Genomic DNA, 16096 nt, shown 5'->3' with positions numbered 1-16096 from the left:
ATGTTTGATGCAAAGACGGCTATGTAGCTAGCTAAGATCAAACAAATCAAACCGTTGTACTGTAGTGAAAATGAAAATCAGACCGTTGTACTATAATGAAATGTAATGAAAAGTTTATACTACTATTCGGTAGACGGTGGACGTTTGCTAGCTGCTGGGCAGATAGCAGTGTGGACTACGATAGACGACGGAATACGATAATTACGCAATTATCTTTTATACACAGACGGCTAAGTAGCTAGCTAAGAAGAAATTGCTAAGGTTAGACAAATTAAACCGTTGTACTATAATGAAATGTAATGAAATGTAATGAAAATGAAATGAAAAGTTATACTACCTGCAGAGCGAATGCAAATGCGACCGCTCGCTCCAAACCGGATGTTACATTAGTTCTGAGATTTTGAAGTTGCTAGCCAAATGGGCCATTCTATTGGCATGGTTGATAAACGGACTGGTCGTCCATTCTAAGCCAAAAAGGTTTCTATGGATGCTAGCTACTTCTCCTTTGCTAGCTAGTCAACTAAAGCTAACACACAATCACATCAAGCAGCTGATATGACAGCAAACTATGTGCATTTTTGTTTGTTTTACCTTTGTTTCTATTGCAATTTCTTTGGATATATCCATTATAATGATCCTGATAAATGAATTTGCCTGGCTCAGATAAGCTGTCATTCTCGTCCGGACACGTTCATTCTCTATGGCATGGTGGAGATCGCAAAAGAAAAACAACTTCAACATTGTTGCACAGGTTGGAGAACCTGTGCAAAGCAGCAAGCTTCAGACAAACCCCAACTGTTGCAAACCAATTTTCTAGGCTAGAATCTTGCGGATTTTTTATTTTTTTATTTTTTAAGTTTATGAATTGCCTGGCTGGGGTGTGGGACAGTAGATGTGCATTGATCATTCAAATGGAACTGTTAATAGGCATTACCCGGGGATTGTGGTGAGTAACTCCCTGCTAACAACCAATCAGAATCTAGGATCCAAAGAACCTGTTTTATAATTAATCATACCATGGCATTGTTGAATACTCGTTCATGATTGGCTTGAAGGGAATTCTACAGCATGCATTATTTCCCTATAATGCACAGTATATTAGCATGGTAGAATTCAATGGCCAGTTCATTCTTACATGTTCTATTGCCGTGTTTATAACAACTGGGAACTCAGAAACAAAATAGCTCGGACTGGGGAAGACCTGAAGATCACTGACGTCATGATTTGACCTAGTTCCCAGTTGTCTTGAAAGCACCATTAGTTTGAGCTGATTTTGAAAGCAAAAGTCAAATTGAAAACATTAACGTTATTGGCATTGATGATTTTCATAATAACAAGCTAGGCGTGAGGGTTTGGTTAGCTAAACTAGCAAGTCTGTTTGTTTGGTGACCAAGGCAACTACTGTAGCTATCTAGTAAACTTGCTTTCTACTTCAGTGGATGTTGAACACATTTCTTCCTGCAAATTAACACATTTCTAGCAGCAAATGTGTTAAATTATAGCCATGGTATAAAAGGGATGATCAACTCGGGGCTCTATGCGTTCTCTGGAAAATAATGCAACTCCGTGGAAGGATAGTTCCACTCTGCTAGCGTGTCGTGGAACACACCTTCCACGCATAGCCCCTGATTGATTTTCCCTTACATAGTCCCCATGTAATGTTAATTGGGCGCCCTCTCTCCGTCTCTCTCTATTTTTCTCTCTGTCTCTCTTTTTCTCTCTGTCTCTCTTTCTTTCCGTCTCTCGCTCTCTTGCTCTTGGATAATAAAACAGCTCATCCAATAAGGCAATCGCATTTACATTTTCATATTCATGTTACGCATATTTCCCCTTCGCAAGGTTAGGCCCAACTCATAAGACTCTAGAATATAAACACCAATGAGAGCCCCCTATCCTAGACTTTTCACCTCAGAAAAATGATTTAATTTCAGAAATATAGGGTTCACTGAAATATAATCGCTATGAGCACTACACTCCACTCCGGATCGTCTGTAGATATGACTAGTCTTGGCTCACCCCACCAAACCCTAAAGTGCAATTTTGATGTATGCATGTAAGAGGGCATACAGTGTTTCATCAGGAGAGTGCAGGATGAAAGACAAATAGCAGGGTTGCTGTAACTCCAGTTGACCACAAGGAATGCAAGCAGGCAGCGTGTACAGACAGGAGAGGAGAGGAGAGGAGAGAGGAACAACGTGATTCCGCACAGAGAAGAGGATAGACAAAGGCTCCAACCCTGCTCACTGTAGGCTGCTTATCACCATTATCCTCTATGAAAGGAGTAATAGTAGTGAGGAGCAATGGGAGTAAGATAAGTATTTTAATGGGATTCAGTAGAAATTTTGAAAAGTATGAAATTGGCACACAGAGAATATTCAAATAACTTAAAGAAGTCAATGTAAAATATTATGGCCCTTCTTCCGTCTTTTATTATTACTGTATGAAACAATGATTTAGTGTCCCTTAGAATAGTTCATATTGACTGTTTTTATTAATAATTATTTGGTTTTCCAAAAAATGAATACATTTGTGAATCATAGACTGTATGTAGAGATCCACTCTAAGTCGACAGTGTAGTGTCGACTTAAAGGCAGTGTGGCCTCATGGTGGCCATGTAGCAGCTTGAGGATACTGTGTAACTTCCATCTCCAAAGGTCACGAGTCACCCAGGATTATTACTTTCCCAGTGCAGTGTTATATAGTGTACCCTCCCAAACAACCCAACCAACCAGCCAACTCTGTGAGTTCTGGCAACTATGTTATATTTCTGTTGGTGAGGTTGGGTTGGTAAGATCATAATGGATATTCTATTTTAGGGTCCTGAATGTTTTCTGAATCTCTGTGTGTGTGTGTGTGTGTGTGTGTGTGTGTGTGTGTGTGTGTGTGTGTGTGTGTGTGTGTGTGTGTGTGTGTGTGTGTGTCTGTCTGTCTGTCTGTCTGTCTGTCTGTCTGTCTGTCTGTCTGTCTGTCTGTCTGTCTGTCTGTCTGTCTGTCTGTCTGTCTGTCTGTCTGTCTGTCTGTCTGTCTGTCTGTCTGTCTGTGTGTCTGTGTGTCTGTGTGTGTGTGTGTGTGTGTGTGTGTGTGTGTGTGTGTGTGTGTGTGTGTGTGTGTGTGTGTGTGTGCATGCATTCATGTCGTGCATGTGTCCGACAGAGCAGAGGACAGCAATATTTCCTAATTGTGATATTACGATGAACACATGAGGGTGCTGTTCTGCTAACAACGTTTGGGAAGTAGTGAGAGAAGGTCAAGCGGTAGAATTACTAGAGCATTTAGGACTAAAGTATAATTCGGCACCTGTTTTCTGCATGATAACCGATTACTAAGCTATAAATGGTAAAAAAGGGTGGTCACACTTTATTTGGAAAGTTAGGATTTTCCATCTGTAGATGCTCTACTGGTGGTCATACTATCAATAAACTATTGTTGATAAGCAACTGCTTGCTAAGGTTACGGTTAGGTTTATGAAAATGTAGGGTTAGGATAAGGATTATGGTTAGGGTTAGAGCTAGGGTTAAGGTTAGTAGATAGTTAGTTGAAATGTTACTGTAGATAGTCTGTAGAGCATCTATCCAAATATAAGTTCAAGGCTGCTTATGTTTAAACTCCATTCTAAGCTTTTTATTTGCTTCAAAAAATTGTGGTTTCACCCCCTCCAATAGCCTGAAACCAGATTTCTATTGCAAATAAGCTACTGTAAACATAATTTGTTTTTCAATACAACACATTTTACGGGGACTTCCGGATTACGTCCCACTTTGTCTCAAAATGGAGCAGGATCATTGAATATGTCATGGTTCATCCTGGCACGCCCTGAGGGTAACTTACAGGAACAAAGCTATAGCATGGTCAGTATAGTGAGGGAAGAAACCTTTTGAAATGAGCATAAACTGCTTTCTCCATCTATTCATCCTCACACTGAGCCTCTCATTTCAGACTCCAGACAGTCCGAAATAATCAGTTCTCCACAGTAAATGGTAGTAGCTGTGTGGCATGAACAGTACGTTTCAGAGACTTTCAGTGAGTTACAGAGAGTTTCAGAGAGTTTCAATGAGTCTTGCACATCAAGTCAAACTAAACCAAGGTCCTGGCTCTGTGGTCACTGAAGATCCCAAGGCATTTGTGACAGTAGGGGTGTTAACCCCAGTGTCCCTGGCTGAATTCCAACTTCGCCCCTCATGTATTCTCAACCTTATTCCCTGATAAAAGAAAGTTAAATAAATGAACCAGTTTTATTAATGTGTTATTATTTTACTGAGGCACTAAAACTGCTCTGACATGCAAACCCTCCAATGACTCCCACTTTACTGTCTCAATTTAATTCAATGGGCTTTATGATCTCTCTCTCTCTCACACACACACACACACTCTCTCTCTCACTGCCCAACGTTGCAGGTTGAATCCATTGCCACGATTTCCTGTCACATGATTCGAAATAGGATCCCCTGCTTGCTTTCTACTATCTCTCTTGTGTCTGTGTGTTGAGACCTGCCTGCCTTGGAGTTCACTTCACAGACTTTAAACGCGAACTAGGAACGACACCTCTACCCACACAAAACGACTGGCCGCATCAGTCCGCATCAGGCTGCGTTCAGAACAACAGTTCACCTGCGTCCGAAGCTCCGAACACTCTCTGCTCCGTTCGGAACACGACTGTACCCAAGACAAGTCCCCGCTCTTTCTTTCTCCAAGACACGAGCGATGGATTCATTTTTGACAAATACTGCTGCCCTTCTACTAGTTGGGTTTTTATCTTCGACTGCTTCCAGACAGTTCGACACTGGTAAGTTGATCAGAAACTTATTCTGCTGTTGTTTCTTCTCCCAGTGTGTGTCTTTATCCAACACATCCGCTAGAAGAAGCCTTTAAAAGTTACGAGGTACGCTGCGTACTTTTTTCAGCCGCCTGAGAATTTCCTCCCAAGACGCTAAATGGAAAGATTAGGCTATTGGTGTGAAATTCTTTGCGAATATAATTTACTGTATGACTGAATTTGTGCACTTATCTTAGCCTGTGAATATGCTACAATGCTCTGCACTTGTAGCGTACAACAGAACATTACACAGAATTCTTTATATGCGTCTTCCAACCTGTCTACTGGCATGTTTTGTATAGCCTACTGTACATCGTAGCAGATGCTGAAAGGCTGGTGCTACCTGTCACTGGTTAAATTCAGAAAGGAACAGCCCAAGTCCATTTTCTTATGACAAATGCTATTGTTGATGGCGCATTTGTATTGCCCACCACAGACGTTGTAGGTCATTGACTTTATTCTGAAATGTGTATAAATTGTTCAATATAGGCTACTCTAGTAATATCCAATCATTGTAATAAAGTAGGCTAATAATGCAATATTGTCCAAGGTATTGGGTTGACAGTGGGCCAGAGTCATTGGCTGTTATTTATTACATTCCTTATGAATGAGTTGAGTTGGCTACATTGTAATACAATATGGACTCCCCATAGCGACATTGGATTCCCTCGTTTCAAAACGAGCCCCCTCTTTTAAGAGAAAAATAAAGAATTTGTTTGTTTTGAATATTTAATATTGATGACCACATAAATCAACATTTCTGGTGCTGTAATTTGTCTTGTGTTTAATGTCTAAACAGAAAATCCTCCTGCTTTCCTGTTAATTTTTTTCTTTCTTAATTATACCTTTGATTCCAATGAGAGGTTTGACCATCTGGGCTACATATGTTAGTGCTCCCATGTGTACCTATGTATTACCACTGTAAACTATGGTATTCCCCTCTTTGCCTGCAATGGACAGAGAACCCTAACCCTAGTCCAGAATACTGAATTCTGGCCTGAAGTATTCTGTATGTTAACTGTATAATATCTATATACCCTCTGCATAATAGATATTGGGTATATAATCATATTTTATACATCCTTTTCATCTGGAAAATCTATTCTGTTTTCTGTTGCATATTTGTCATAGAGCAACTCAGTGTGGTGATGATGTTCTCTCTATTTTGGATGTTTTCCCCAAATACATTTTAGATCAAGTAGAACAAACATTTCTGAGTGGAGACAACATGCACAGGCACACGGACGCACGCACACGCACGCACGCACGCACGCACGCACACACACACACACACACACACACACACACACACACACACACACACACACACACACACACAGACTTTCCCCATGTTCCACTCATACAAATTGAATTTATGCCGAAGCAAATTGTCCTTTTATATCTTGTCTCCTGTACAGTACAGATAGGGTTGTCATCCCTACTGTAACTATGCAGTAGGGCAAGGTTTCCCAAACTTGGGTGCACATTGTGCTTTTTACCCTAGCACTATACTGGTGATTCAAATAATCAAAGCTTGATGATGAATCGGTTATTTGAATCAGCTGTGTAGTGCTAGGGCATTAACCAAAACCTGCACCCAAAGGGGGCCCAGGACCGAGTTTGGGAAACCCTGCGGTAGGACTTTTCTATTTGAGGATCTTGCATGTATTTAAGAGTTTTTCTCTCTCTCTCTCTCTCTCTCTCTCTCTCTCTCTCTCTCTCTCTCTCTCTCTCTCTCTCTCTCTCTCTCTCGCGCGCACGCAGTGTGAACCTCCCCCATCCAAAAGACCCTATTAACTTCAATTTGGGGAAATGTTTACTGTATAGGCGATGCATTTCCTTCTTGTTTTGACCTTTTGGGATTATTTGTGTATTGATATTGTATTACTGCACTATACGAACTAGAAATACAAGCATTTCGCTGCACCTGCTGTAACATCTGCAAATCTCTGTACGCAACCAATAAACTTGGATTTAATTTGTTACATACGTTACATCTCTGATCTTGTCAATATCAGATAAAAAAAGAATACTTAATCTTATCATCATAGTAGTACATTTGAATATATATCATACTTTTATGTTTCTACTTTACAGACATACATGTAGTTTTCAAAATCTGTAGTAGACTAACCGGTTTACATGTAAAATCTATAGGTTTATCAAACATTTAAGTGATCATAAATTAAGAGCAGTTGCATTAAGTAACAGTAAAATGTATTTTAACAAAAGATAAAAGAATCATATCAAAAGTAATTTGCGCATTGCATTATGAAAGGCAATTACTTTATATGAAAATGTATTGTAATGCGAAACATGTATTTCTAGATGATACACTGATTAAGTTTGGTGAAAAATGTACTGTATGATTTTGTGTTGTACTTAGTCAATTAAAAATGTACTTAGCGTTTTTGAAACAACTGCCTTTTTGATGATCTGTTTGGAGTTTTGTACTAAGAGTGGTGAAAATGTACCATATACTTGTGAAAATTGCACAAAAAAAGTGATAAAAAAAAAACTCTAACGTCCACACTGGACCAAATCTGAACCTATCATAGACTTATGTTTCACAAGTTTGGATAGCACAGGACAGTAGACTACAGTACAGTGAGTAAAGAACAGAATAGTACTGTACAATATAGCACAGTACTGAGTACAGAACTGTACAGATAGTAGAGCACAGTAGACTACAGTACAACACAATAAAGTACAATACAATATAGTACAGTGAGTAGAGCACAGTAGAGTACAGTCAAATACAGTAGTACAGTACAATACAGTACAGTAAAGAAAAGCAGAGTATAGTACAGTAGAGTACAGAATATTCTACTGTACTCTACTGTACAGAACTAAATCGACTTTACTTCACTGTACTGAACTCTACCCTACTCTGCTCTGCTGTGCGGTATTGTACTGCACTCTACTCTACTGTGCTGCACTGTGTCAAAACTTGTGAAACATGAGGAGAATGACGTTCATATCTATAATTATGCATTTCTGTAGTACAGATCAGGGACCCATGATGTAATTCTGTTACCATAATTCCGTTACCGGGTGTAAATCCAATTCACTTACTGTAGCTCAATAACCAAAATGTATTTTTTCAAACTCAAGGTGCCGTGTCCTAGCTGACACCCCATTCTTTCTGCAGACATCTCTGAATCTTAATTCAGGGCAGATATTTAACAGAGGTTTTGGAAAACGTGGTCACATAAACACCTGAGAGACATTTGACCGTAATTCCTTTACCAAAGTTTGCATTTGCACAGTTCTACCAAGAAATGTGTTTTTGTACATTTTTCAGTGGACATTGTTAAATGTAGTCCTTGTGCATTTTTTAAAACAAATTTAACTAGGTAAGTCAGTTAAGAACATATTCTTATTTTCAATGACAGCCTAGGAACAGTGGGTTAACTGCCTTGTTCAGGGGCAGAATGACAGATTTTTACCTTGTCAGCTCAGGGATTCGATCTAGTAACCTTTCAGTTACTAGTCCAACACTCTAACCACTAGGCTACCTGCCACCCAAAGAGTTGAGAGTTGCATAGAGTATGGTTTGTTAAAATCAATGTTTTTTGGGGCATAATTCAATTTCCGTAGAATTGCCAAGCACTTATAGCTACAGGCTTACTGTGTCGTAGGTGTTGAAGGAAGATATATAGCTGAGGCTTAAACACTCATCATCTCTGCCTCCTTTTTACACTTACTGCGTCTCAAATGTCACCCTATTGCCTATACAGTATAGTGCACTTCTCTTGACCAGAGCCCAATGGGCCCTGGTCAAAATTGGTGCACTATAAAGGGTATAGGGTTCCATTTGGGACGCACACATTGGTTTTCAGGGCTGAGTGTCTTTAAGGGCTTTATAAACGGGCCCAGCCGCTTGGACTCCCACATACCATTCTCCTCTCTAACCAACCAGGAGCAAAGCTCAGAGAGAGAAAGTTTGCTTGGCAGCCGCAGAGACACTTGACACTCGTACACACAAATGGAAGTCGTTTCGTGTCAAAGCTGTAACAGTGGAGTTTTGAGTTTTGCTGAAAGATGGTCATGTTTGCTTTCGCGGTGTGTGTGCGTGTGTGTGCGTCGGGCCCTAGGAACAACCCGAAGCCGGTTGAACTGCAGTTATTATTCTGTTATTGACGTTTGTGTTCGGGGGAGTCGAGAAGCAAGTTCAGGGAGTGACGTTTAATAATAAATAGCAGAAGGAACAAAACAAGGAACACGAGTAGCGTACAGACATGAAACAACGGAACAGAAACAGTAACACCTAGGGAAAGAACCAAAGGGAGTGTCATATATAGGGAAGGTAATCAGGCAGTTGATTGAGTCCAGGTGAGTCTGATGAGGCGCTGATGTGGGTAACGATGGTGACAGGTGTGCGTAATAATGAGCAGCCTGACGACCTCGAGTGCTGGAGAGGGAGTATACGTGACTGTATCCCCTCCTTGACACTCGGCTCCAGCCGCAGGACACCAACCAGAGGGACGGTTCCGAGGACCAGGAACCGGTTGCTTATGGTGAGGCGCGGGAACCTGTTGAACCGGCTGAGGCACAGGAACCTGACTAGGATCCCCTGCTTGCTTTCTACGATCTCTCTCGTGTCTTTGTGTGTTTAGACCTGCCTGCCTTGGAGTTCACTTCACAGACTTTAAACGCGAGCTAGGAACGACACCTCTACCCACACAAAACGACTGACCGCATCAGTCCGCATCAGGCTGCGTTCAGACCAACAGTTCACCTGCGTCCGAAGCTCCGAACACTCTCTGCTCCGTTCGGAACACGACTCTACCGTACCCTAGACAAGTCCCCGCTCTTTCTTTCTCAAAGACACGAGCGACTGGATTCATTTTTGACAAATACTGCTGCCCTTCTACTAGTTGGGTTTTTACCTTCGACTGCTTCCAGACAGTTCGACACTGGTAAGTTGATCAGAAACTTATTCTGCTGTTGTTTCTTCTCCCAGTGTGTGTCTTTATCCAACACATCCGCTAGAAGAAGCCTTTAAAAGTTACGAGGTACGCTGCGTACTTTTTTCAGCCGCCTGAGAATTTCCTCCCAAGACGCTAAATGGAAAGATTAGGCTATTGGTGTGAAATTCTTTGCGAATTGAAATTAATGTATGACTGTATTTGAATACAATATGGTGCACTTCTCATAGCCTGTGAATATGCGACAATGCTCTGCACTTGTAGCGTACAACACAACATTACACATAATAATTTCTATGCGTCTCCCGACCTTTCTAGTGGCATGTTTCGTATAGCCCACTGTACATTGTAGCAGATGCTGAAAGGCTGGTGCTACCTGTCACTGGTTAAATTCAGAAAGGAACAGCCCAAGTCCATTGTCTTATGACAAATGCTATTGTTGATGGCGCATTTGTATTGCCCACCACAGACGTTGTAGGTCATTGACTTTATTCTGAAATGTGTATAAATTGTTCAATATAGGCTCCTCTAGTAATATCCAATCATTGTAATAAAGTAGGCTAATAATGCAATATTGTCCAAGGTATTGGGTTGACAGTGGGCCAGAGTCATTAGCTGTTATTTATTTCATTCCTTATGAATGGGTTGAGTTGGCCACATTTGTAATAGAATGTGGACTCCCCACGGTGACACCTGGATTCCCTCCTTCCAGAATATGAACTTGAAGCCTTCCTTGCTATACAGAGTCAGACGCTGAGACATCGACACGCCAACTTCAATTTATCTTCCGTATTCAGACTGAAAAACATAAATGAACACTGCAGAGAAATTACGCAAATACCATGCAACTGTATTCTTGTATTATGTTTCAAAACATTTTTTTACCCCATTTTCTCCCCAATTTCATTGGTAGTTACAGTCTTGTCTCATCGCTGCAACTCCCGTACGGACTCGGGAGAGGCGAAGGTCAAGACCCATGCGTCCTCCGAAACACAACCCAACCAAGCCAAGCCGCACTGCTTCTTGACACAATGCCCACTTAACCCGGAAGCTAGCCGCACCAATGTGTCGGAGGAAACACTGTACACCTGGCGACCATGTCAGGAGTCGCTAGTGTGCAATGGGACAAGGACATCCCTACCGGCCAAGCCCTCCGATAACCCGGACGACGCTGGGCCAATTGTGCACCACCCCGTGAGTCTCCCAGTCGCGGCAGTCTGCGACACGCCTGGACTTTAACCCAGAATCTCTAGTGGCACAGCAATGCGACGCAGTGCCATAGACCACTGCGCCACTCGGGAGGTCTTGACCTCCCCTTTTTAAGAGAAGAATAAAGAATTCGTTTCATTTGAATATTTAATAATGATTAACACATAAACCAATATTTCTGATGCTGTATTTTGTCTTGTGTTTAATTTCTAAACAGCAAATCCTCCTTTTTTTTTGTTTCTTAATATTACCTTTGATTCCAATGAGAGGTCTGACCATCTGGGCTACATATATTAGTGCTCCCATGTGTACCTTTGTATTACCACTGTAAACTATGGTATTCCCCCTCTTTGCCTGCAATGGACAGAGAGCCCTAGTCCACAATACTGAATTCTGGCCTAAATTATTCTGTATGTTAACTGTATAATATCTATATACCCTCTGCATAATAGATATTGGGTATATAATCATATTTTATACATCCTTTGCATCTGGAAAATCTATTCTGTTTTCTGTTGCATATTTGTCATAGAGCAACTCAGTGTGCTGATGATGGAGGTGATGATGTTCTCTCTATTTTGGATGTTTTCCCCAAATACATTTTAGATCAAGTAGAACAAACATTTCTGAGTGTAGACAACATGCACAGGCACACACACACACACACACACACACACACACACACACACACACACACACACACACACACACACACACACACACACACACACACACACACACACACACACAGACTTTCCCTATGTGCCACTCAAATTGAATTCATCCCGAAGCAAATTGTCCTTTCATATCTTGTCTCCTGTACAGTACAGATAGGGTTGTCATCCCTACTGTAACTATGCAGTAGGGCAAGGTTTCCCAAACTTGGGTGCACATATAGTTTTTTACCCTAGCACTATACTGGTGATTCAAATAATCAAAGCTTGATGATGAATCGGTTATTTGAATCAGCTGTGTAGTGCTAGGGCATAAACCAAAACCTGCAACCAGGGGGGCCCCAGGACCGAGTTTGGGAAACCCTGCAGTAGGACTTTTCCATCGAAAAGATCCATGAGCACCGACATATGAAGTTTATAGGAGCATATCAAATTAAGAGTCTATATAAAAGGCATAGATGCATTTTTCTACCATTATCCATCTTAGAAATTAGGCATAAGTAAAGGCTTTGATTTCTGAATAAACAGATGGAAAAGGGGTCTTAGAAAAACATCTACCAGAAAAAGTCTTAAGGTATCAGAAATACAACAAAACACAATAATGTTGACGTAAACACCCCTGGCAACTAATAGCAACACTAATATTTAGTTTTGGAGTTATTGTTTACATTTTGTAAGTTTAAGAAATATTGCCTTGTGCCTTGTAATTACGTTACCTAAAACCCTAAAACCTCCGAGGCACGCGAGCCTGACGAGGGGCTTCCGAGGTGCGGGAGCCTGACATTTAAAAAAATAAAATACTCCCTGATGCTCCCCTTTGGTGTGGCGTTATTCCGGAACGTTTACGCTGGGAGTCGGGAAGCATGTTCAGGGAGTGACTTTTAATAATAAATAACACAAGGAACAAGTCAAGAAACATGAGTTGTGTACAGACATGAAACAATGGAACAGAAACAAAACACCTAGGGAAAGAACCAACGGGAGTGACATATATAGGGAAGGTAATCAGGCAGGTGATTGAGTCCAGGTGAGTCTGATGAGGCTATTTGAATCAGCTGTGTAGTGCTAGGGCATAAACCAAAACTCGGTCCTGAGTTTGGGAAACCTTGCAGTCGGACATTTCCATCGAAAGGACCCATGAGCATCAACATGTGAGGTTTATAGGAGCATATCACATTGGGTGTTAAATGAAAGCTAAAAGTCTATTTAAAAGGCATAGATGCATTTTTCTACCATTCTCCATCTTAAAAATTAGGCTTAAGTAAAGGCTTTGATTTCTGGATAAACAGATGGAAAAGGGGTCTTAGAAAACATCTACCAGAAACATTCTTTAAAAGTTTTCAGAAATACAACAAAACAAAAATCATAACTGCAAGGCCAGCTGAATATCTTTGAGTTCATGTATGGCCATACCCGTTGCCGACAGGTGTATAAAATAGACAAACATTGACAGTAGAATGGCCCGTACTGAAGAGTTCAGTGATTTTCAACGTGGAACTGTTATTTGATGCTACCTTTCCATCAAGTCAGTTCATCAAATTTCAGCCCTGCTAGAGGTCCCCCAGTCAACTGTAGGTGCTGTTATTGTGAAGTGGAAACGTCTTGGTGCAACAACGTCTCAGCCACAAAGTGGTGGGCTCCACAAGCTCACATAACGGGACCGCCGAGTGCTGAAATCGTCTGTCCTTGGTTGCAACACTAATTACCATGTCGGGAGCTTCATGAAATGGGTTTCCATGGCCGAGCAGCCTCACACAAGCCTAAGATCACCATACTTAATGCCAAGCGTTGGCTGGAGTGGTGTAGAGCTCGCTGCTGAATCACGCTTCATCATCTGGCAGTGTGGCGGATGAATCTGGGTTTGGCGGGTGCCAGGAGAACACCACCTGTCCGAATGCATAATGGTCTGGGGCTGTTTTATGGTTCGGGCTAGGCCCCTTAGTTCTAGTGAAGGAAAACCTTAATGCTAAAGCGTACAATGACATTCTAGACAATTCTGTTCTTCCAACTTTGTGTCAACACTTTGGGGAAGGCCCTCTCCTGTTTGAGCATGACAATGCCCCAGTGCACAAAGCGAGGTCCATACAGAAGTGGTTTGTCAAGATTGGTGTGGAAGAACTTGACTGGCCTGCACAGAGCCCTGACTTCAACCCCATCGAACACCGTTGAGATGAATTTGAACGCCAAGTGCCCAACTTCACTAATGCTCTTCAGTCCCCACAGCAATATTCCAACATCTAGTGGAAAGCCTTTCCAGAAGAGTAGAGGCTGTTATAGCAGCAACGTGGGGACCAACTATATATTAATGCCCATAATTTTGGAAGAGATGTTTGACGAGCAGGTGTCCACATACCTTTGGCCATGTAGTGTATTTTTCTGCATAACATCATTAGGCTTGGACGGTTTACTGTTGAAATTTAACCCTAACCCTTGCAGGGGTGCATGCTACGCCACTGTCTATGACTATACGTTATAGTTATACTTATAGTTATACTTATCGTTAATGAGCTCGAGGAGAACAGAGGAGTTGATTCTGATTCGATAACCCTCACAGCTATCCTCCAATCACAACAATTATTAAAATATTGTAACTCTTCACTTTTTTAGAACAGGTTGGTATCCGGTTACTAAGCAACTGTTTTTTGTTTGTACATGCAAAACCAGTCTGTCAAAATTTGTAAGTGCTAGCTCATGTCTAAATTCTCAAACTAAATACATACTGCAATTCCAACCACAAAGTTTAAGCCTCAAAATACAACAACTTGCCTAGCTAACAGCTACATGTTTGTTCTTTACTTTGTTATAATTCAAATTCTGTTTTTGAGGCTCCACATGTTGTCATGGAAAATATGAATATTATTTCCAACAACCAACTCCACCTGCATATAGAACGTGGAGACCAGTCTCTTTGGCAATGACATTTATTTTTTATTTAATTCAACTTTATTTAACTAGGCAAGGCAGTTAAAAACACATTCTTATTTACAATGACGGCCTATCCCGGCTAAACCCAGTCGTTGCTGGCCCAATTGTGCGCCGCCCTGTCGGACTCCCAATCACAGCCAGATGTGATTCAGCATGGATTTGAATCAGGGACTGTAGTGATGCCTCTTGCACCGAGATGCAATGCCTTAGACCACTGCGCCACTCGGGAGCCCTGGAGTGACAATGAGTGAAATGTTAGCTAAAAAAAATGGTACCCAATCCCCTCCTGAATCAAGATCCCTGTTGCCATTGCTTTGTGAGTCCCAAATAATATATAAAATAACACCCCTTGTGTGCACTTCCGGTAATAGTGTAGGTGTTTGACGAAGGAATATCTGAGGAAAAGGGAAGGCAACTGAACTGTCAAAAATAAGGCCTGGTGAAAACATGATGTGGTTATCCAGGCAGGATACTAGGGGCGAAATGTCATGGCGTTAGGAAATGATTGAACAGGAGAGAGCGTTAGGTTTGCCATTACTTATCTCGTGCTGTGAAGTAGTCTCTGTAGTGACGTAGAGATGCGCGATCTAACTTGTAAGACGGGGCTAATGTGACATGTCAGGAGTGTTCTCTGTTCAGAGAGAGCATCCGACTTGCCCTCATATGAAGCAACAGCATGACGTTCTGACGTAAACTGCATTCAGATGGAAATCATATCAAGGAGAGGAGTTTGGATTAGTGTCAATGTGTATGGTGTGTGGAGTATATGTGCTTGTGATCCTCTGTGTGTACGCGTGTGTGTGTGTGTATGCTAGCCTAGCGGTTAAGACCGTTGGACCAAATCCCAGAGCCGGCAAGGTGAGTTATCCCCCGACAGCAACTGCTCCCCAGGCGCTGATGACATGGACGTCGACCAAGGCAGCCACCTTCGCCTCTTTGATTCAGAGGGGGTTGGGTTAAATGTGGAAGACACACATTTTGGTTGAATGCATTCAGTAGTGCAACTGACTAGGTATCCCCTTTCCCTCCCTTCTATCTTTGCTTTATCGAGGGCTATCCAGAAACAGCTTCAGGCAGCTACCACCCGTTAGACTCTTTATTCCCCTCTTTGACTTTGAACCAGTGCAGTGGGGAAGAGGAGTGAGGAGAGTGAGTGTCTAGTGATGGATTTCCTTCCAGTCCAGACTGACTCCCCTAGCTGTCTCTGTGCTACACTGACGGTGAGCAGCAGAATTTGGCAACCAAATGGCTTTCTCCTGCTACCTACGTCTACCATATCTGGCAACGTGACCCCTCAGTCCTGCTCCGACTCCTACTCCGACTCCCGCTGTGTCCAGCAACCTCACAACTCTCTTGCTCTCCCCTGCTCCTGCTCCGAGACCCATCCTGGGCCAGCTTAACAGCAGAACACAGCCTAGTTCACAGAGCCTGCACTCTGTCAGGAGCATCGCAGAGCAGACAGCCAGATACATTACTGGCCTGGAGTGGAGCTGTGTGTGTTGTGTTAGTGTGTGTGTGTGTGGCCAACAGCGCACAGTGTGGTA

At 42.0% G+C, this 16096-nt stretch overlaps 1 protein-coding gene across 2 annotated transcripts in view; it reads left to right on the top strand.

Annotated features, from left to right (window-relative positions):
* The first annotated feature begins 4279 nt into the window (after positions 1 to 4279).
* kremen1 (kringle containing transmembrane protein 1) overlaps positions 4280 to 16096 on the top strand; it is a 125367-nt gene continuing 113550 nt past the window's right edge. For both annotated transcript variants that reach the window (XM_055920391.1, XM_055920390.1), the window contains exon 1: positions 4280 to 4783. In XM_055920391.1, the coding sequence (XP_055776366.1) occupies positions 4702 to 4783 (82 nt within the window). In that variant the 5' untranslated portion in view covers positions 4280 to 4701. The remainder of the gene's footprint in view (positions 4784 to 16096) is intronic.

Source organism: Salvelinus fontinalis, chromosome 4 (genome assembly GCF_029448725.1).
Source record: "Salvelinus fontinalis isolate EN_2023a chromosome 4, ASM2944872v1, whole genome shotgun sequence".
Classification (NCBI taxonomy): Eukaryota; Metazoa; Chordata; class Actinopteri; order Salmoniformes; family Salmonidae; genus Salvelinus; species Salvelinus fontinalis.
The sequence above is the reverse complement of the archived record's forward strand: the minus strand, read 5'-3'. Positions and strand labels throughout refer to the sequence as shown.